The sequence below is a fragment of the Papilio machaon genome, chromosome W, assembly GCF_912999745.1.
Source record: "Papilio machaon chromosome W, ilPapMach1.1, whole genome shotgun sequence".
NCBI lineage: Eukaryota > Metazoa > Arthropoda > Insecta > Lepidoptera > Papilionidae > Papilio > Papilio machaon.
Window position 1 is genome coordinate 9,680,299 of NC_060015.1, and position 22,181 is coordinate 9,702,479.

The following is a 22,181-nucleotide window of genomic DNA, read 5'->3' on the forward strand; positions in this document are numbered from 1 at the left end:
AAAGAGAAATCGTTTGAGAGTTAATACTTTTTCTGAAATATATATTTCACTGTCGGAATCGAAAGTAACAAATCGATTTTACTTTTTTCCGAATTAAATATAGCAATCATGCACTTAGACGATTCAAATTTATGGTGTAGGTAGAGAATGGTAATAGAGTGATTGAGAGAAAACAGAAATCGTTTGAGAGTTAATACTTTTTCTGAAATAAATATTTCAATTTCGGAATCGTAAGTAACAAATCGATTTTCAAAAACTTACAAATCTCAAAAATTTCAATATTTATTTCAGAAAAAGTATTAACTCTGAAACGATTTCTCTTTTCTCTTAATCTTTCTATTACCATTCCCTACCTACACCATAAATTTGAATCGTTTAAGTGCATGATTGCTATATTTAATTCGGAAAAAAGGAAAATCGATTTGTTACTTTCGATTCCGATATTGAAATATTTATTTCAGGAAAAGTATCAACTCTCAAACGATTTCTCTTTTCACTTAATCACTCTCTTACCATTCGCTACCTACACAATAAATTTGAATCGTCTAAGTGCATGATTGCCATATTTAATTCGGAAAAAAGGAAAATCGATTTGTTACTTTCGATTCAGAAATTGAAATATTTATTTCAGGAAAAGTTTTAATTATCAAACGATTTCTCTTTTCTCTCAATCACTCTCTTACCATTCTCTACCTACACAATAAATTTGAAACGTCTTAGTGCATGATTGCCATATTTAATTCGAAATAAAAGGAAAATCGATTTGTAACTTTCGATTCCGACATTGAAATATTTATTTCAAAAAAAGTATTAACTCTCAAACGATTTCTGTTTTCTCTCAATCACTCTATTACCATTCTCTACCTACACCATAAATTTGAATCGTCTAAGTGCATGGTTGCCATATTTAATTCGGAAAAAAGGAAAATCGATTTGTTACTTTCGATTCAGAAATTGAAATATTTATTTCAGGAAAAGTATTAACTCTCAAACGATTTCTCTTTTCTCTCAATCACTCTCTTACCATTCTCTTCCTACACAATAAATTTGAAACGTCCAAGTGCATGATTGCCATATTTCATTCGGAAAAAAAGGAAAATGGATTTGTAACTTTCGATGCCCAGAATTAAAATATTTATTACAGAAAAAGTAAAAACTCTCAAACGATATTTCTTTTCTCTTAATGTCTCTCAAACGACTCTCTAACGATTCGCATTGAAAAAAATAAAAAAAAGTAAAGTGAGGGGGCCAACTTCACACTAGAATTTGAAATTGTTTTTACGGAGAAAGTAGAAACTCTCAAACGATATTTCTTTTCTCTCAAACCCTCTCAAACGATTCTCAAACGATTTGCGTAAAAAAAAGTTAAAAAAAATAAAGTGAGGGGGCCAACTTCACGGAGGTCAAATAAGTGGGTAGTAGATATAATTCCCAAGGAGATTTACCTTACTCTTTGATAAAATCAGCCAATCATAAGCGATTTTTCAGAAAGTAATGTCACACTGGCTTTGACAGATTTTCAAACAAAATGTCGTTAAAGCGCTTAACTTCAAATCAAACTAAAAATGAATTTTGAATTTTCAATACCTTTGCAAAAAGATGAGCTTTTGGAATCTTCCAGTGGACAATACCATGTTGAAGATGTGGTCCAACCAAGGATTTTACTATCAAAACTACATGGTCAGTGCATTCGCGACAAACTGTTCGTTACTTAACAATTACTTATCACTTTGTTATTTACTGAATTTATATTGAACTGATAACAGATGCAGCGCGAGCCTACAATTCGGACGGAGTGGAATATATTTTAGAACATTTTGATACATATTTCTCTGTAATTGTACATGGAACAAAACTAGAATGGAATGTTATTAATAAAGGTAAATATTTTCATTACCATTTAGGATATAAGATTGAAGATTAAGAAAATTTACTGCTACTTTTTATTTTATTGGGGAGTTGAATTTATTTCCTATTTTATATGTTAGGCCACTAAAAATTTATTTTATTTTAGGGTATGAACACATTCTTAGAACAGTGAAATGTCTTTGCAATCAGTTGGAAGTTATTTTTCAAGAACAAGAAATAGCTACTGAAACAAGATGCAAATATCTGAATATTGTGAAAATGGTCATGTATTTATTTACAGAAATAATGAAAACAAAGGATGCTAAACTCACTGCTGATGTATGTTTTTTTCCTATATACAGTCAAAACCGTTTATAGCGACATCGTTTAGAACAACATACCGGTTAAATTGACCAAAATCAAAGGTCCTGGCTGAATGTTATTACATATCTTTCCTATTAATACCTGTCACCGGTTGTTACAACTATCGGTTTTTACGACTCAATATGAGTAGTCCCTTCGATGTCATTATAACAGATTTTGACTGTATTGCCTTCCTGTATAAAATATTGACATATAATTTTTCTTATGCTATGTAATATTTTCTTTAATTAATAACCAATTACTAAACTATGTAATACTAGCTTTTGCCCACGACTTTGTCTGTACGGAAGTAAAAAAAATAATAAGTTGCCTATGCATTCCTCCAGACAACTTTCTACATTTATAGCATATTTCATCAAGATCATTTGGTACATTCTAACAAACTTGCCATTTTATTATTAGTAAGATTGATTAATTAATTTTGTAGAATTCTACAAAGCTGACATTAGGTAAGAAAGGTAAAGCAAAGAATACGGATGAGGAATTCTGTGGTTGGACAGAGTCTGACAAACTGGAGGCTTTGGTGTCACTGCATATGTTGGTCCAGCAGCCACTTTCACGTCTGTGGGACCCACCACTAGCTGAAGACAACTTTGTTGTGTAAGTGTACTATTTTCTTTTTACATAAATTTACAGTCAAAGAATTTAATTCAATACCCACTTAACCCATTGTTACTTGTTCTAATTCTGATATGGTAGTTCAATAGCTTCACGCTGTCATGCATTGTTTTTAGACGAGTGTTTTGGCGGTGGAAACTTACAATTTATTGAAATGTAGTAAATAGATTACTTTTTCTTGCAGAATGGTAGCTTATCCATGTTATAAGGCATTGGAGGAGCAAATTATAAAAAACAAAACTGTTAGAGACACTGTGTTCCAAGTGCTAGGAGTGCTGGTAAAAAAGTACAACTATGGTACTGCCTGCCTTATTAAATTAGTTCAGGTATACAAATATAACAATTATTAAATAAAATAAATTTTATTTAAATATTTGAAGCATTTTGTTTTTTATTTAATTTATTTTAGATTCTAGAAATAGCGGAACATGCTGTATCACCTATTTGTGCTGGTGTTGTACAGTTGACGAAAAATTTCGGACTTGGCACCTTTGGACCTCAAATGGTAAGTATTTTAAATCTTCAAGTATTTTTTTAACCCTAAAAGTAATGGAAAAAAAAACACAAGCAATTTGTTTCGGAGGGTATTTTAATTAGTGACATTGTCTAGGAATGATAAATAAAAAAATGTGAATTATTTTATTTTTCTTGTGTATTTTAGGTGCGTGAAATAGAAGTATCGTTAGCATCAACGGAAGAGGATGCAGGAGGTATGGGTACTGAGCAAGGCGCCGCCAGAAACTACGGCGCCTTCCTACTGGAGCTTACTAAAGAACTGCCCAAAGAAATGATTAAGGCCATCTCAACATTGCAGCCATATTTAGAAACTGATGAGGTACAAATTATTTTGAACTTCATTATTATTAAAAAAATAGCAAAAGCTGGAAAAACTTTATGATGAACTTAAACTGACATTGTATAACTTAATCGTAGATTTGAATTTGCCATTCGTCTATTAAACCATATCCTGCTGCTTTGACCTTATTTTAAAAGATTATTGTTGGATTTATGTAACTAGTTTTCCTTTCAAAGCTTGTATAAATATTATAGTCACACTTGTTTAGTCTAATTAAGGAATTCCCAAAGGGGTCGATATCGAACTTAAAGCATTGCTAATTCTCACTCTGTCTTCTTTCATTGACCTAAGTCAGAATGAATAATAACAATAATAATAATTGATCTTAAAAGTAGGTTAAAAGGTCATGGGGGTCTGTGGTAACGGTTCATTTTGGTAAAGGGGGTCACTTGTCCAAAATAGTTTGGGGATCCCTGGTCCAAATGTTTATATTGTGTTTGCAGAGCTACACGCTGCGTATAACAGTGTTGGGCATGATGTGTGAGGTGGTGAGTGTGGAGCTGCGCGGCGAGGGGTTGGGGGAGGAGCAGCGCGTGCAGAGAGACGACTTCCTCGACGATCTCTACGACCACATGCACGACCTCTCCGCATACGTCCGTCATAAGGTAACTCAGCAACAAAGCGAGGTAACACAGTAAAGAATAGCGTACGGCGGAGAAATAGAAGACAGCAAAAATATGATGAAAATAAAAAGGAAATTATAACGCTTTCTTTGCTCTTTCGGCGAATTTAGGTGGTCGTTATCCCACCTTATGATGTAAAAAAACTCTTGTACCTATTGTATTCTACTAATGAACATCAAGAAGATATGATGGTAAATAGTCAATGATATTGGCTTTTTCAGGATTATATATCCAGCTTCAGTAAACAAAATCGGGCAAAGCTACTGTTAATTTATATTTCGATTTTAAGTAGAACTTCTTCAATAGCTTGCTTTGCGTGTAATAAAGATTTTACAGTTTTAGATAATGACTTAAAATAACGTATCGGTTAAGTGCTAAATTAGTAGTCCCGCGCTGGCGAATAGGATGTCTTTATAATATCGATGAAGTTAGAAGTTAGTTTGTAAATACAGATGGCGTAGTACTTAATTTTTATTAACATCGATCTCCGTTACGTTGGAAAGAATGTTTTGATTTTTTTAGTTTATTATTGTTATAGGTACTTCAGTTCTGGTCGCGGTTACAAAGAGAGAACAATGTACCAGTGAGCAGACAGCACGCGGTGCTGGAGCGAGCCATCGGACGACTCAAAGATAAAGCTGCTTTAGTCAGGAAAGCGGCTATACAACTGCTTAAGGTAATTGAAAAAACTTGTGAAATACCACAACCACACAGAATACAGGCGTCAAGTGGAAGTAATCCCAAGTACAGTCTGATGACTGTGATGCCGGAGGTCTAAATTTAGTCCCCTTCCCACCCTTTTCTTATAAGGAATGCATGGAAGGGGATGTAGATTTAATGGAGGAGATGCATAGAAGGGGATGTAGATTTAATGGAGGAGATGCATAGGAAGGTTATTCTCTTTTTGTGTGTCTCCTCCTTCGTGGATTGAGGGTAGGCAACGCATCTGCAATTGCGAATGTCTATGGGCAGCGGTCGCTTCGCAATTTCGGCGAATTCATGTGGCCGATTGCTCGTTTATCACCTTGTAATATAAAAAAATTACAAAAAGCTTTTATTTTAAAATTTGTGCTTTCATTATACGCGCCTAATGTTATAAAGAAATATCTTTTTTGATTTTGAAACAACTTTAGTCGTATTTATTTAAAAGATATTTTGTGATTTTTCTGATCATATTTTACAAATTGTGATATCGTTTTAGGTTTTCCTTGAATGCAATCCATTCTCTGCACAGTTGAAGTTAGATGTTTTAGAAGAACAATTAGCAAATGAGCAGAAAATATTAGATGATCTCCAAAAGAAACTCAATCCAGGGCCGGATCCGGAACTAATAAAGAAATGGGACAAAATCGAGAAAGATATCGTGGATACGATAAAAGAGAAAATGGATACACTTACGCAAGACGAGCCTGAACTGTCGCAGGCGACGGTTGAGAATTTATATGATGCAATACGTCGCAGTTTAAAAGAAAAGAATTATTTTAAAGCTTATTTAATAGTTAAACATACAGAAAGGCAGTATCCAGATGCTAAACTACTCAGATGTGATATGCCTAAAAGTGATCAGGTATGACTGAAAATGTTTTATTCTCATAAACAAGCTGTCGCCCGCGACTCCATCCGCGCGAAATTAACAAATAACGTAATAAGTAGCTTCCACACTATGTTCTACATCTGTGATAAATTTAAAAAAGATCCATTGAGCCGTTCCCATGATCCCTTCAAACATCCATCCATCCATCTAAACATTCGCATTTATAATATTAGTAATAAGTAAGATTTAGAACCGAGAAAATTTTATATCCACTAGAAATATGACTGCTTTTATTTTACATTTGCGAATTTTTCCTAAAAAAAAAAAAACTTTCCACCTGGAAAATATCTTCTGCTGTTAGAAGTAAAGACGAAAACAATACTATTACTAATATTAGCATAATTGATTTGTAGATTGATTACTTCGTCGCATTACTTCGTAACATTTACATAATCCCCGACCGTCGACAATCTATATCATCAACGCAGCAATGCGATAACGAAATAGCGTTATACAAACGTGTGGAAGAGAAGGAGAGCATCGTAGCCTTCCTGCAGGAGTCGGTACACTTCTGTAGGATGATATCGGAGGCTGTGCCTCTTGTGAATTCTTTATTAATGTCTAAACAAGCTGGAGATGTGAGTGAGGCCATCGACTTCTTCACGACAGCTCATCACTTCAACATAGAGTCTGCTAAAGTGGGTGTAGCTAACATGTTACTGCTTGTATGGTCACCAGATCAAGTAAGTATATAAGTTACCATCTAACACCTCTATATATATTATTTCTTATATTAATACCTACATCTTATTAGTATACTAGCTGTCGCCCGCGACTCCGTCATCGCGCAGTTCAAAAAAAATGGGGGGGTTATGAAAAATAGATGTTGGCCCATTCTCAGACCTACTGAATATGCTCACAAAATTTCATGAGAATCGGTCAAGCCGTTTCGGAGGAGTTCAAGTTCGAACCCCGTGACACGAGAATTTTATATAGTATTAGATTTACAATTTATGTAGTATAGCTGTTGCCCGCAACTCTGTCCGTGCGGCATTAAAAAAGTATTTAATTTCAGACAATGTTCTATATCTGTGACAAATTTCATCAAGATCCGTTGAGCCATTCTGGAGATACCTTGATATATCCATCCATCCAAACATTCGCATTTATAATATTAGTAAGAAGTTATAACTGTTAATCCCGTGTTAATTGAAAATACAGAAGTCAATGTATGTTATGTACAATGCAACAAGAATTTTATCAAAAATACATAAAAAAAAAACAATTTGAACGTTTATTTTTAACCAGAAGGCATATTGATGTAAATTATTACCAGGACAAACGTGAATCAGTAGAGCGAGCGTACAGAGAGATGTATCTGGAATGTGACACTCGGGCGGAGCGCGCGCGCGCATTCACCATCGCTAAGAACCTTGTCACCTTGGTGACACACGTCGACCTCGGCAGTGCACTGGCTCTACAACATCTCATTGACAAGTGGGTCACTAAAGAAGACATCACTCCATCTATTATACAGGTATTATATATTGTAAATCCCCACTTCATCCCTTTACATACTTAAAATTGTGTTCCCCACAACCATTCGTACAATGTTCCGAGCCTTGAACATTTTTGGAAAGCATAATAATGTGCTTAATAAATTCAAACCCTAACATTCAATGTACAAACAGTTTTTAAGTTTTAGAGTCCGCAATAGCACTAGGTACCGTACTAATGACACCCTTGACCAATGCAATACCACAACCACATAGAAGATGTGAAGTAGAAATATTTCTCAGTTTTGTATGACTAATGTAATGACGAAGGCCAAATTTAATCCACTTTCCCTTCCTACCTTATATTTCAACGTAATTACTACAAAAAAAACCTAAAGTTTACTATTTTATGTCAAATCATGACAAAATATATTCTTTTAGGTGTTTTGGGAAATGTTTTTAAAGAAAATCGATGGTACAACAGACGAGGACAGTTACGCGGCTCTCTCTTTACTGACTATGATCTCTAAAGCCAAGCCATCGGTTGCTCTTGCTAATCTAGAAGTCATACAAACACATGGACTTACCGGCGATTATAATACAAGAAATTTTTGCGTACAATTACTAACGTCACTATCTAAGAAGGAACAAAGATATCCAGTAGATCACTCCATTATGAAATCCGTATTTGATAGTTTAATGGAAGTATTCAATAAGTTTAAAAAGTTTACTTCGTTTGCGGCGAACTCTATTGATCTTATATACGCTATATGTGATACCCCGGATGTACTCTGTGAAAAACTATTGGTTGAGATGTATAAGAAAATTGAGCAAGTTCCGGTGAAAGATAAGGAGAGTGAGGAAGAAATTAGCGTCCCAGTGGAACTCTTGATTCGATTTGTGTTCACGCTGGGTCATATCGCGCTGCAACAACTCATATATCTTGATATCACCGTCTACAGCGAGCTTAGGAAACGCAATCAGGTAACAAGCGTATATTAATTTTTTTCTTGCTAACCATTAATCATAGTAATAAAAAAATAATCTTACATTTTTGTAACATACAGACGGGGAATTTAATTCCCTACCCATTATTCAGTAATTTCTGTCAGTGTGAAAAATTTCCCCTAAGGGTTTTGTGTATAGACACACAAGCATATCTGACCTGATCCCGTGGACAAAAGTCAAACTTAATTATGACAGGTATCTAGCGCCCTTCTGTCAACGTCTAATTTTCTTTTTTTTACGCATTTTCTAAGCCCTTGTGATTTTGACATTTTTTCTGATAGAAGTAATCGCAACCGGTTAAGATAAGCTTGTCGTACTATAAATATCAATGAACGACTCAGTTTGTTGTACGATATTCGGTATACTTCACGATTGTCTAGGTGCGAGAAGAGAGGAAGGCGGAGGAGAAACGTAAGAAGAAAGCGGGAGTGGGGTCCGCGACTCCCGCACGTCGCGGCCGCTGCGATGACCTGCGCCGGCAGACACTCATGAACGCCAGCAACGCCAGCGCCTCCTCGCGCGGTCAGCGCTCCGCTAGCGTACTCTCTAATAAGGCATCAACGGTAATATATAACTTTTTTTTAAGTCAAATTGATTCATATGAGTAGAGGAAGACCTAAGACGGAATGGGTGGATTATGTTATATGTGTAAGAAGGGAGTGAATTCCAATTTGATGGATGATACTCGTAAATTAGAATAATACATGCTTTGCCTCGATTGCGAAAATTCAGGAAGGAGATGTTGCGTTACTTTCTTTTGATTTAATCCTCTTATTCCTTCGCTACTTAAGCGAGAGATTATATAATAATTTGATATATTATTGTGCCGTTATTGTATTGTTCAGCCGCGTTGTGGAATACTCTGTCCTCGGCGGTATTTCCAAACAGTTACGTCTTAGGGACCTTCAAGAAAAGAGCGTAACAGCAACGCATCTGCGATTCCTCGGGCGTTGCGGATGTCAATGAGCGTCGGATCAAATAACTTTCGGTCCGTTGCTCGTTTGCCCCCTTCTTCTATAAATTTCTAAAAAAAATTGGCCAATTCTCAGACCTACTGAATATGCTCACAAAATTTCATGAGAATCGGTCAAGCCGTTTCGGAGGAGTACGGGAACTAAAACTGTGACACGAGAATTTTATATATTAGATTTTATATTCCTTGTTGTAGGTCAGGGATTCGCAAAGTAAAGCATTGCTAATTTTCACTCTGTCTTCTTCTATTGACCTAAATCAGAATTAAAAATAATAATATTTGATCTTAAAAGTAGGTAATTTGGCCATAGGGGTCTGTGGTAACTGTTCATTTTAGAAAAGAGGGTCACTTGTCCAAAATAGTTTGGGGATCCATGTTGTAGGTGAACACAACGATGACGGAGGAGGAGGCGGGGTTGGAGGGTGCGGTGGCGGATGACGCGGATGCGGAGTACGTACGCGCGGTGTGCGAGCGCGACGTGGTGGCAGGTGGCGCCGCGCTGGCTCGCTACACGCCGCTACTGCGCTGGCTGCTCACCAACACCCGGGCTTCGCCCCGCGCCCAGGCCGCCGCCGCACTCACATACACCAGGTACACATCTCTATTACGGAGGATTTTAAAACATTACCCTCTTGATCATTAAATATTGTGGTTTCCCTTTAAACTATATCATTAGAAAGATTTCCGTTTCGTACGTTCTCAGTATACAATGTACTATTAGTACAGCAAATTGGTAATATTGGATATTGTAATAAACTTTGACATCTCCAATTATATACAGATTTATGCTGGTGTCGAGCAGTGTGTGTGAAGAAGGCCTGCAACTTATCGTCACAGTTCTAAAGAAATCTAAGAACGTATCGCTCAGAACAAACCTGACTATAGCCTTCGCAGATCTCACTCTACGTTTCCCAAATCTCACGCAACCTTGGACGCATCATATTTACGATATGTAAGTAATCAATTTAGGAAATTATAACTAATGAAAGAAGTAAGAAAATACTCTGATGTAGAAGTGAATATAAATCAAAAAACGCAAGTTCTAATGAAGGTTGCTATTTCTTTCTTTTTGTCTCTGTCTCGGTCTCTCATTTTCCTTATTCCTGTAATTGTAAATATTTCAGCTTGAGTGATGAAGAACTCGAGGTGCGTCAATGCGCTGTCAAGATGCTGTCATTTTTAGTGCTACACGAGATGGTGCGTGTCAAAGGTCAGATAGCAGACATGGCGCTTTGCTGCGCTGACAAGGACTCGCGCGTCACCGCCATGACGCGCTTGTTCTTCAAGCAACTGTCACAGAAAGGCAATGCACTCTATAATGTTATGCCAGACATTATATCAAGACTCAGTGATCCAGAATTGAATGTGCCTGAAGAACAGTACAGATATATCATGAAGTACGTAATTATCTAAAGTATTAATGTAAAAAAAAGAAACTTAAAAACTACTGCATCAATTCAATTAATTCTTTCGACGCTAGGAAATTGGTATCGCCGAGTTACTGTGATTGTTTTTTTTATATATCTACCTATCTATGAAGGTAACTAAAAGTAAAGAATTAATAAAAATTATTAATTTTCAGATATATAACATCACTTATACAAAAAGACAGACAAATGGAGGCTCTCATAGAAAAGTTATGTCAGCGGCTCAAATTATCAACAGAAGAAAGGCAATGGCGAGATTTGGCGTACTGTTTGTCACTGTTCACATACAACGAGCGCTCGCTCAGGAAGTTGATAGAGAACATGAACTGCTACAAGGACAAACTGCACTGCCCCGGTGTCATGGAGTCCTTCACTGCACTCATGAACCACACCTCCAAAATGGCCAAGAATGAAATAAAGGTTTCTTCATACATATCTTTCCGTAGTTTTGCACAAAAACAAACTCAGTTTTTAGATAGAAAATTCCCTTTTTATAAAACAAAATTTTTATGTCATTTTCACATGACTTTCAGCAGACTTAAATAAAATTAATTACATAATAAATGTTACAACAGGCATTAGTAACAGAGCTAGGCGACAAGATAGAAGAATGTTTTGCTGTGCGGGACGCAGAGGAGGGCGACAGAGACGGCAGTGATGGCGCCGACAAGCATGCAGCACCTAAACCTACACCCAGGAAGGCGCCCCGCCGCGGCAGGAGACGGTCTACCTCCAGCTCTGTTGAGGAGGTACATTCAAAGAATTAATTTAGCTTCTCACGTCATAGTTGAATATGGTACAGAAAAAGAAAAAAGTAAAATATCTATATAAGAGCTATATTTTAGCTTATATCTTGTTATGAAAAGTTTTCGAAATTATTGCGAGCGAGCGTCAAATGACATTTCTCCAGAAATGTCAGATTACGGTAATAATAAATTAATGTTTGTATTTGTCATATATTTATAGAATGAGCCACCGAACAAACCACCGCAAACACCACAGTCAGTAAGGAAATCACGAAGGAAACCTGCCACGAAAAACAAAACTCGAGCAGCTGATTCAGAAGACTCAGGTATGTGTTTTATTACAGTTATAAGTGTTTATAATTCCAAAATAGTGATGAAGAAATATCTAAAATGCAATTTTAATTCTATTTGCCAGCTCATTTTACAAAGAAACTATTTTTATTTTTGCAGACGATGACGATGACGACGTTTTCAAAAAACCGACGACACGAAAGGGGACGCGGAGGCGAAATTAGGATTCGCAAACATAATTTTTAAGAATAATTTAGTTGTGCGTTTATTTTCTGAGAGAAAGACATATAAATAAAATGTTTGACGTTCACCTTTGTCTTATTATTTTTAAGTTACAATAAAAGGACACAGCGCTGGAAAAATTAATTTTTAGAGCATTAAGAATTTTTATTAAAGTACTGTACGGATCACCTCACAACGTACGCGGCCTGGTAAAAATTTTCATTGAAAACACTACTACTACACATGTTTAGGCTAAAAGACACCGATATCCAATGCTTTAATGAATTATAAAAAAAATGTTTAGATGTCATTATTTGACATTGACATTTCAATGTTTATGTTTAAAGTTGAAAAAAAAAAAACTTTAAAGTTATCATAATCTTGTAATTTCTGTAACTAAATGCTTTTTCTGTACTTAACCTACTTTGTTTTGATAATTAAAGTGAACACTAATTCAGTTATGATTTTACAACATGTAAAAGCTCGCTGCGGTATTTACCCTAGATCTACAATACAGAGATTTGCAGTTCCTGATGATAAAGTGCCCTGGACCGTTGAATATAAAGAATACAATCCTCCAAATTACACATCACCATCAATTCATGGCAAACCATGGGCAGATCCCAATATTGGTACCTATTACACTATTATGAAAATAAAATTGAGCAGAATAGTTTGTACTTAAATGATATTTAAATAAAATATGATATTCATATTTTTATTATATTCATACAGATGAGCCTAACTTCAAGCCAACATGGAACAGTATAGATGGAAATGTGAATAGAAAAAGTCACATGAGCAACTACACTATAGCTAACGGTTACCCAATGAATCCTGTTGGTAGAACTGGAATATGTGGTAGAGGAGTACTTGGACGATGGGGTCCAAATCATGCAGCAGATCCTGTTGTTACACGCTGGAAAAAACAAGCTGAAAGTGACATGAAAATTACTGAAACGTAAGTTTTCTTTCTAACCAATTTGTTTATAATAATGTTTATGTTCATTAAATACAAGTATTTAATGATAATAATTTCATGAATTGATGATAATTTCAGACCAATTCTACAATTCATAGCAATAAAACGTGGTGATACTGGAGAATGGGCCCTGCCTGGTGGTATGGTTGATCCTGGAGAAAAAGTAGCAGTGACTGCTGTCAGAGAGTTTCAAGAGGAAGCTATGAATTCTTTAGCGGCTACTGAAGGTTTATACATGTTTATTCTTTCCTTTTACATAACAATCAAATTATTGTACATATATAGAGTTCATCATCTCACTGTCCTTATCTCACGCACATAGGTTCAGCGCAACAGGTTTTCATCCTCCATATCAATCCATCTTCTGTTATCTCAATTGTCACTTGACTCTTCTTGATCAAATCACCATTTACTAAATCCATCCGGCCCCAATCCGCCTTCTACCGGTGTAACACTCCACACTCATAATTAAAGTACTCCTTGTTTGTACATATATAGAGCACTTATCCTGAATTTATTCCTATTGTGTACAAAATACAAGTGTACCCTTTTCCTTTGCAGAAGAAAAATCGGAATGGAAACAAAAATTTAAAAACTTCTTTAACGGTGGAGTGGAAGTGTACAGTGGATATGTTGATGATCCCAGAAACACTGATAATGCTTGGATGGAAACAGTTGCATACAACTTTCATGATCATGATGGCACTACTGTTGGTGCTCTCAAACTGAATGCTGGTGATGATGCAGCAGGAGTTCGTTGGGTTGATATTACTCCAAACATTAAATTATATGCAAGTCACAAAGATATTGTATCAGAAGTGTATAAAAGATTACTTGAATAAAATATTTTTATGCTTATCGACGCTGGAAAGCATAAACGCTGTAACCCTGTAAGGGTTGCTATATGGGTTACAGCGTTTATGCTTTCCAGCGTCGTTATGATAAAGTTACGAGAAAATTAAGTGGTAGTTTTCTCAGTCTTAAACCCGAGGCTTTAGTTGAGGTAACGGATGTTGTATAAAGGAAGATCTGAAGTAATAGTAAAGACTTATTTTATTTATTTAGTTTTATTTTACCAATTAAGTAAATACAAACTTACAACTACCTCCTAGTTGCATTAAACAAAATACATAACAAATAACAGCTAGATTGGAACTCCACCTCTAATGCTAGAAATATTGTAACACAAATAATTTTTTGATGCACTGTATGACTGATATAGGGTCTAGCAAATACGTGAAGAAAATATCCAATTTTTTACACACCCATTTTTTGCCTTTATTTACTACCCAACTTATTTCTATGTTAGTCATCGTAACATACACACTTTATTTCTGAGATCCACTAATGTTGGTCCCTATTTATTTAACCTATAAAAAAAGAAGAGATTTTGTAGTGTGTGTGTCAGAAAGAAGTAATTTCGAATTTTAATTGCACAAAATAATTTTAATTTGATTGTGTTCAAAATTTTTAATGCCAATAATTATTCTTAAAGGTTGATGTTAACTTTAATGAAAGCCCTATTACTTACAGCTAATGTTAGGGAGGTACCTAATAAAATGACTAGTTACTAAAATTTAAACTACATTAAAAAGATTCATCTTATGTTTTGTAGTAAAACTTACATCTACATAAGAAATAATATGATATCCTTAGAAATACATAAAATATTAATTTAACTAACAATTAAATCTACTTCGCTCTGATAACATGCTACAATTATGCGATGATTTTGTAATTATTTTTTCAGGTTACATTAAAAATTAAAAATATGAAATGCCACATCAGACTAAATCAATACTTTTATCTATGTAAATATTATGACTAAATAGAAAATAAAAGGTCTTTTTACCTTTTTCGCAAACTAGGAACAATTTAAGCAATAATAATAAAAGTAATGGAAACCTGTAGTCCTAGTTAATGACTAAGATTTCATCGTGATTTTGTTTAGATAAATGTACCATGCTGATTTGAAAGGGGCACTGGCGCGCCCTCACTATTTATATTTGCTAATAAAAATTACGGAACACAACACTGTTTTACAGATTCAGTGTAATTGCATTAATGTTTTCATAGCACCAACTTTTACTGTGACTTTTATGCTCACAAAGTGCACAGTATGATGTCAAAATTAAAAAGTACACATTTGACAAGTAGCAAAAATATAAATAATCAAAGTTACGAACGTAAGTTTCGAGTTATTGGTTTAAAAAAGTATTTAAGCCACTATAATTTGCTAATTTAAATATTTTTTTTCATTCGTCAAAAAGTAAATTATGATTGATAAAAAATAAAAAGTGATTAATATACGATATATTATATCCTATGTACTAGTCCGTCGTGTTGATACACTCGTGTCCTTATATGTAAGGAATGGGTGTTGATTTAACAAACCAGTTGAATCGTTGACCTCCTTCAACATATCAACCGTTGACCCTTTTTGATTTAACTAATTTAATTCAAACTATAGTTTACGCATGAGCTAAGTCATAATATTTTCACCACCACAAGTTGGGTCTTCACTATTTTACAGTTAAAAACCAACTAGTTGCTAAACAAGTTGAAGAAAAAAAATTAACCTTGATAAATGATTAAAAAAAAATCAACGATCAATTTCTATCTGTGCTCAAGCGAGCATGTTGTTGTTTTCTGCTAGCGACTGGTATGCCTGATAGCAGTTCACGTCGTTCATCAGTCGTTGTATGTTCTGTGTGAATACTATGATTGGTTTAGGTCAAGTAGTAAATACTACCAGCATGGTGGAAGGTGAGTGATGATAAAAGGTGCAAGGTTAAAAGGTAAAAGTGGGTTCGTACTAGGATAAAAAGTATCATCAACAACATACATGCCCGTAACCCAGAGGGGTAGGCAGAGACCACGGACCTCTATTAAGCGCTGTCTTGACATACTTCTCTTAAAAAAAAAAGTACAAAATGTATCAAAGTAGTAGTTGCTCGACTGTACTAATGTTCATTCTGGTCTGGTGTCAGTGTCAGCGAGGTGTACAAAGCAATACATACAGTATCTGAGGGGAAGTTGTTGAGTAGGGCGGCATGGTGGGGCGCAAGTCCGGGCAGCGAGCGCGGGAAGGCGGGCAGAAAGGCGTGGCGGAAGGCGGCAAAGTCGACACCGCCTCCTCCCGCACCAGGGCCCGCGCCCACGCCCGGTAACAACACCGACAAGAACTCGCCCAGGAACTCCGACCGGAATATCACCTGCTAACATGCAGTAGTGCATATTTATGAGTATTGTGCACTAATTAACAGTGGTAGATCCCGCAACAACAATATTTGTTGGGTGCACGAATGTGCCGGGTCGATCGGTGAAATACCACGATCACACAGAACGCAGGCGTCAAGTGAAAGCAATTCCGCGTAGTCTGATGAGTGTGGTGCCGGAGGCTTAATTTTAGTCCTCTTTCCTTTCCCATCCTTTTCTTATTAGGAAAGGATGGGAAGGGGAAGTGGATATGGCGGAAGAGGAGACGCATAGGAAGGAGAAATATCCTCTTTCTGTGCGTCCCCTTCTCCGTTGATTAAAGGTAGGCAACACATCTGCATTTGCGGATGTCTATGGGCAACTGTCGTCTCGCTATTTCGGCGTATCCAGGTGGCCGTTTGCTCGTTTGCCAACTTTTGATATAAAAAAAATAGTATAAAAAATAATATTTACAATTTTATGTTTTTAATGTAACAAACTATGTATGTAAACGGTGGATTAATTTGTTATTAGAAAATTTTCAATTGTCTGAGAAAGTAATCGTTAAACATTTATAAATTTACATTAATGTACTTACCGGTAAAAAATATGTGTAAATTGTGAATGGGTGCGAATAAATAATTGTGACTTATTAGTCACAATAGAGGAAATGATAGGAGAAGGATGAGACTTACTTAAATAGATAAGAAAAATTAACTTCACGTCGGTACTCTGTGAGATTCGTCGTCTACATCATTGATTCGTGCAACGAGGGCTGCTCGCTCTATTGTAGTCTTCCCGACACTCTCATAGTCTTTAATTGGTCAGCATTGAAAACTCTTAGTGTAGATTCAATAATAAAAATATGTTACCGTGTGCGGGAGTGGCATGTGATGAGCGGTGTGAGCGCGCTGGTCCCTGTGCGACAACGTCCTGCGCGCGCGAATCCTTGCTGACGTACGCTCCATAATCTGACACAAATTAACTTCACATTACTTTATTTTGTTAGTAAATAAATTCCTTAATTCACATTTTCATTTCTTCACACCATCCGCAATCTATATTATCCTCAGTCAATGAACATCTAAACCGTTGAATAGAGACATGCTCCAAGGATAGTCGCAAAATATTATAGGTGCGTGAGAAAAAAAAAACGTTATTTAAATAGAAACTTTGTAAACGATCGCGATGCAATGCGGATTTATCAGTCGTGTTATGCGAAAAATATATGTTGCATCTCATTTTCTTTAGCGTTTAGTGATACAATATTTTTTTATCATAATAAATAAGTAACAATGTTCTATCTCTGTATATTTCTTCATTCCTTGTAAGATCATTATGCGTAGATGTATAACTATAGTCATTTCCTCTAATTATAAAGTTATGCTAAAACTAAACCAACAAGTCAATAATTTTCTTGCAATTATATTGCTGGAAATTATGATTTAACATAAATAGTTTTAACTGCCTCACTGTCACTGAGAGGGGCCCAGCTTAGTGGAAAATAAGTATCAGAAATCCATTCTAATAATGTCTCCCTTAGTGACCAATCATCGTCGCCGAGTGCGCCAATTAACTGTCTAAAAGTCGAACAGCAATACTCGCAGACTGTCGTAGGGTTCTTATCTGCTAATTAGCAAGTGACGCCGCGGGCAAGCGCGTCGCCTGGCCACGGTTGTTGCTATGCGACCCGGTACCAATGTAAGTTATAACTATATTCTTACTCTTAGTTGTTTCTAGCATTAAGATCTTTTGTTAGTTTACAACAAGGATGATACTTCTTAGGGGGCGTCCATAAATTACGTGAGGTGTTTAAGGGGGGGAGGGGGTCGAGTCAAATCTCATCTAATCTTACGTTGGAGGGAGGGGGGGTCTCGGCAAATATCACGCAATTTTTTTTCTGATTGAAACAAAAAAAAATGGACATGTTGGTTCCAATAGTCTCTCTTGAGACCGTGCACGATTCTCCATGGACTGAATTAGAGTAGATACTCTTTTTTAATCTAAGTAGTTACGATTTAAGTATTCTATTGTTAAATTTTTATTACACTTATAATTAAACTCTCAGCAACATTGATTACTAGTCATAACTAGTCGTAAATAAAAGCACGAAGCAAATTTGTTTTTTTCTTTTTACAATGACAATCCAACGCGTTTACGTAAGAAACTCACATTTTGAAAAATCTCACGTGAGATTGGGAGATGGGGGAGGGGGTTGAATAAAATCTCACGACATCTCACCAGGGGGGGAGGGAGGGGCAGAAAATTAAAAAAAACACCTCACGTAATTTATGGACGCCCCCTTATGTGTTTAAGTTGGAGCTTACTATATTTAAGTGAGAGCTCGGCAATTATTACGATTGCTATTGTAATTTCTTTAAATGTGTTAAGTATATTAGTAATCATGTATAAAATAATTTTTTCAAGCTTATGTAATACCCATAATCGGCTATATATGCTATTATATGTGTACCTAATAAAAATCCCTGTCTCTGGGTAGCACGACAACATAAGAATGTATTTTATTTTATAACTTTATTTGTATATTTTTGTCTTTATGTCATAACTTCATATTTAAATTTTTACAGCGAAATTATTTAATTTTCCTTAGCCGTTATATTTTATTTGAAATATAACATTAAAACTTCACGCTGTACCTAATTCCTTTTATATTTTTAAAATTAACTGCCGCCTATAGGTGTGCTTTAAAAGTAATTAGAGTTAGTTAGAAACTTACTCAAACAGTTTACAACGTATTAATTAAATATGTTAGTAAATGGTATAATATACAAGGTTACAAAGAAGGTAACAAAATAATGTATTCAATTGTGATACAAATCGCGTAAAATTAAATTGCGTGTTAAAACATCTTATCTCCATATTCATTTGCTACAATTTTTATCTCGCACCGCCTGCTCTGATTTTATTTAAGATATAATTTTATCTTTGTGTAATTTTTAAATACGCATTTTTTTAATATATCTGATGTCGCTAAAAACCAGGTGTAAAATGCAAAAAGTATATGGTTAAGGATTAAAATTTTATTTAACTTTTTATTACAGTTTATAAAGAAGGTTATTGAAAATGACTAATTATGACTTATTAGGTACCTACTGTTAATTGTTATTAGAATGATATTTAGAATGACGAATGCTGTATTGGTATTTCAACCTAAGGCTTCATGTTTTGCTACATCAATGGAAAAATCTGAGCAATTTGTTCTAAAAGTTTTTTTCAGTTTCCATATTAGTAATGTTTTAGTTACATTACAGTTTAATTAAAGTTTCGTAGTTGCAATATTAGCTACTATTATTTTGTATTATGGGAAAGAAGAAATCTAAGATAAGTAAGATGCAGTAGAGGCGCAGTGGCATATGTAAATATGCTGGGTGCATAAAAATTCAACCTCGAAAGTTCAAAGCGAGCGCACATCTGCATAGTGTAAGTAGGAACGACGTCTGCTTCAGTAGCGGCTTGTGCGAGTCGCGGGCGAGTCGCGGGCGAGGCGCGGACGTCAGCCGCTCGATATGTACCATGTAATCAATCGCACCAGGGGTGCAGGGGTGTACAGTGGCGAGGGGAACCACCTGTAGAGCCGACCTCGCCCCCCGCCGTACCTCCCGCGCGCTCCGCGACTCCCCTTGCTCGTCCTCTATCGACACGTGACGTAGACGCGGAGAAATCCGCCCAAACGTAAACATAAATTCTTACTTCATTCCATAGATAATACACTATATATGATAATACACTATATATGATATAGATAAGCAACTCGGGTAATTTTTATGAGATTATTAACCACCCCCGAAAGATGGCATTACTAATGAAAGCAAGGTTTTACCCGATAGATGGCGCTTTTCGGATGTGTATATATATATACATATATATATTTAGCGATTATATACTCATATCATACTTACAGGTTTACATTTTAAACAACCCGTTCTTATTCCAATCAATTTACTATAAAAATTGATTTGAATTGAAAATTGCGTAACCCATTACTACGTACTTTACAAAAAAAAATTTCGAGTGGATCTTGATTTAAATTTCTCGTTAAAATACTCGTTATTTTATAATGTTTATTTATAAATGACCACATATCTTTAAATGTATTTATATTAGATATAAAATTTGTCACTGATGGAATTTTTACATATTTGATGGATCCATCTTTTTTTTTTAGTTTCAAAACCCATAGATCGAAGAGAAGGCAATACCTGCTCCCATAATTTCAAGTGTGGAGAACCATTTTTAAAGCATGTTCTAAATTTTTTACCTTCATCCTTATAGCTGTGTCCATTAAATCAATCAAATAATCGATCTATTAAATATAACAGATCTGCTGTGTCATTGCATTCATTGGGTAGAACTCCATTTCCTTTAAAAAGAAAAATGTATGTCACAATGTTATCTACTAAAGCATCCTTATAAATTAAAGATTATTTATTAATTTCCATTATAACGCAAGATGCCAGAAATATAATGAATTGAGAAAAAGTTAGTTTCCTTTTAATGTGAACTTATTTTTTTTTATTATAATTTGAATATAAAGTATTTATCAGTGTATTAAATATGGTTCATATTCCAGAAAGCATCAGTTCATCTCAAAAGTACTACTTACTTGTACAAAATTTAATAGCTGCTGATAGCCTTTGACTGAATACTTGTGCAGCATACTTAACCTTCATTCTTGGGATCTTGTCTTTAATTAAATGTGACTCGGTTAATTTATTAATTAATCTGAGTTCATCATCTCCAACACATCTTTCCATGAACATAATTAAGTGCTCCCATTTAGCTATTTTGACTTCTCCATTATGGAGAAATCTTATATTTTTAACTAAAAAGTTATTTCTTATCCCTTTTAGGAGATGAGGTGGATCAAAAAATGTAAAGATTTTGACACCATCAATTTCAAAGCCATTGCTTTTAAATTCTTCGTCTCTTCTAACATATTCCTGCACTGTGTCTTCATGCAAACTTTTAATTATTGTACTCATATTTCCTGCAGACTGGTCACATACAGTACAAATAATTTTTAAACCAGTCTTTGAAATAGCCTTTATAACTTCTTTTATAATAATCTTTAAGTCTTCCTTTTTCGTTGCACTTTGGCAAAATGTGAAGCAAATTGGCTGCTTAAATCTTCCCTTCAAACTTTTAATCATTAGCACCAATGCATGGTCAGCTATTTTCAGAGCTGGGCATTAACTCGTTAATCCGTTAATCGTTAATTAACGAAGTTAACATTTTGCTTAACGGATTAACTTTTAAGTTAACTTCAAAAAGTGTTAACGCTTTTGTTAACTTCCGTTAAACTCAACTTCCGTTAATATAAGTCCGTTAATCGTTAAACTAGAAACTTGGAGACGTGCCGTCATTTTGTTTAAATTACGCGCCACGCCACGCTCGTAAGTTCAGCTATGTTGGGTGACCGTCGGCGACTCGAATGGTGAACGAACGAGTTGATAATTGATATATGTGAAGTTCGCATGCAAGTGTGATGCATCAGAGCGTCCGGGAAAGACATGACCAACAGGACAAAATCAAAAGAAGGTTCGAAATAGTATATTTCATTACTAGTATATAAAAGCACGTGTATGTAATATTCCACATTCCGAACGCTCTTCGTCCCTGCAATAAGCCACTTTTTGAGCAACTGTATTAAAACACTTTTATATTCGTGCCTTTTCTTTAGCTTTTCCAAACTCGTGCGTTCTCTTTCCCAACTATCAAAATAATGTCTGTTAAAAAGAAAAACCAACCACGAAGTTTTTACAAAAAAACATTCATTGAAGTTTTTATGATTCATGCAAATATTTCTAAAAAAGAAGCTCCTAATTTGTTACAAAATCAGATTTAATGATTTGATTCAATGAATTCGGTAGGTTTCATTTTATTTCATCTCATTAAATTTCATTTTCATTTCATATCAATAAAAATAATCTACTGAAGACTTGGCTGTTTGGGCA

The 22,181-nt window shown here is 35.2% G+C and overlaps 3 protein-coding genes across 3 annotated transcripts; 2 read left to right on the forward strand and 1 right to left on the reverse strand.

The window, feature by feature from the left end:
• The first annotated feature begins 1,511 nt into the window (after nucleotides 1-1,511).
• LOC123723131 (condensin complex subunit 1-like) lies at nucleotides 1,512-12,028 on the forward strand. The gene is made up of 21 exons (XM_045685684.1): nucleotides 1,512-1,680; nucleotides 1,767-1,880; nucleotides 2,015-2,187; nucleotides 2,660-2,832; nucleotides 3,035-3,176; nucleotides 3,260-3,355; nucleotides 3,512-3,685; nucleotides 4,150-4,311; nucleotides 4,868-5,005; nucleotides 5,531-5,896; nucleotides 6,277-6,606; nucleotides 7,200-7,400; nucleotides 7,801-8,343; nucleotides 8,748-8,930; nucleotides 9,723-9,931; nucleotides 10,122-10,292; nucleotides 10,465-10,737; nucleotides 10,923-11,187; nucleotides 11,343-11,516; nucleotides 11,734-11,839; nucleotides 11,964-12,028. Exons 1-21 carry the CDS (start codon nucleotides 1,566-1,568, stop codon nucleotides 12,026-12,028), a joined length of 4,173 nt encoding a protein of 1,390 aa, XP_045541640.1. The 5' UTR covers nucleotides 1,512-1,565.
• A 351-nt stretch (nucleotides 12,029-12,379) lies between these two features.
• Nucleotides 12,380-13,859, forward strand: LOC123723165 (ADP-ribose pyrophosphatase, mitochondrial-like). Its single transcript, XM_045685726.1, has 4 exons — nucleotides 12,380-12,658; nucleotides 12,762-12,987; nucleotides 13,087-13,235; nucleotides 13,570-13,859. The coding sequence occupies exons 1-4, from the start codon at nucleotides 12,427-12,429 to the stop codon at nucleotides 13,848-13,850; spliced, it is 888 nt and encodes a 295-aa protein (XP_045541682.1). The 5' UTR covers nucleotides 12,380-12,426; the 3' UTR covers nucleotides 13,851-13,859.
• A 1,882-nt stretch (nucleotides 13,860-15,741) lies between these two features.
• Nucleotides 15,742-21,251, reverse strand: LOC123723281. Its single transcript, XM_045685856.1, has 4 exons — nucleotides 20,831-21,251; nucleotides 20,486-20,587; nucleotides 17,079-17,177; nucleotides 15,742-16,223 (listed from the first exon to the last, which is right to left on the reverse strand). The coding sequence occupies exons 2-4, from the start codon at nucleotides 20,507-20,509 to the stop codon at nucleotides 15,972-15,974; spliced, it is 375 nt and encodes a 124-aa protein (XP_045541812.1). The 5' UTR covers nucleotides 20,510-20,587; nucleotides 20,831-21,251; the 3' UTR covers nucleotides 15,742-15,971.
• Between the last annotated feature and the right edge of the window lie 930 nt (nucleotides 21,252-22,181).

Coding starts and splice junctions, on each gene's coding strand:
- LOC123723131 (XM_045685684.1), top strand. CDS start 1,566: ATGAATTTTGAATTTTCAATACCTTTGCAAAAAGATGAGCTTTTGGAA. Junction 6,607..7,199: donor TTGTATGGTCACCAGATCAA/GTAAGTATATAA, acceptor AATTATTACCAG/GACAAACGTGAATCAGTAGA. Junction 10,738..10,922: donor CAGTACAGATATATCATGAA/GTACGTAATTAT, acceptor ATTAATTTTCAG/ATATATAACATCACTTATAC.
- LOC123723165 (XM_045685726.1), top strand. CDS start 12,427: ATGCTTTTTCTGTACTTAACCTACTTTGTTTTGATAATTAAAGTGAAC. Junction 12,659..12,761: donor ATGGGCAGATCCCAATATTG/GTACCTATTACA, acceptor ATATTCATACAG/ATGAGCCTAACTTCAAGCCA. Junction 13,236..13,569: donor TTCTTTAGCGGCTACTGAAG/GTTTATACATGT, acceptor TTTCCTTTGCAG/AAGAAAAATCGGAATGGAAA.
- LOC123723281 (XM_045685856.1), bottom strand. CDS start 20,509: ATGGACACAGCTATAAGGATGAAG. Junction 17,178..20,485: donor ACACAGCTATAAGGATGAAG/GTAAAAAATTTA, acceptor AATTTGTGTCAG/ATTATGGAGCGTACGTCAGC. Junction 16,224..17,078: donor ACATGCCACTCCCGCACACG/GTAACATATTTT, acceptor GCATGTTAGCAG/GTGATATTCCGGTCGGAGTT.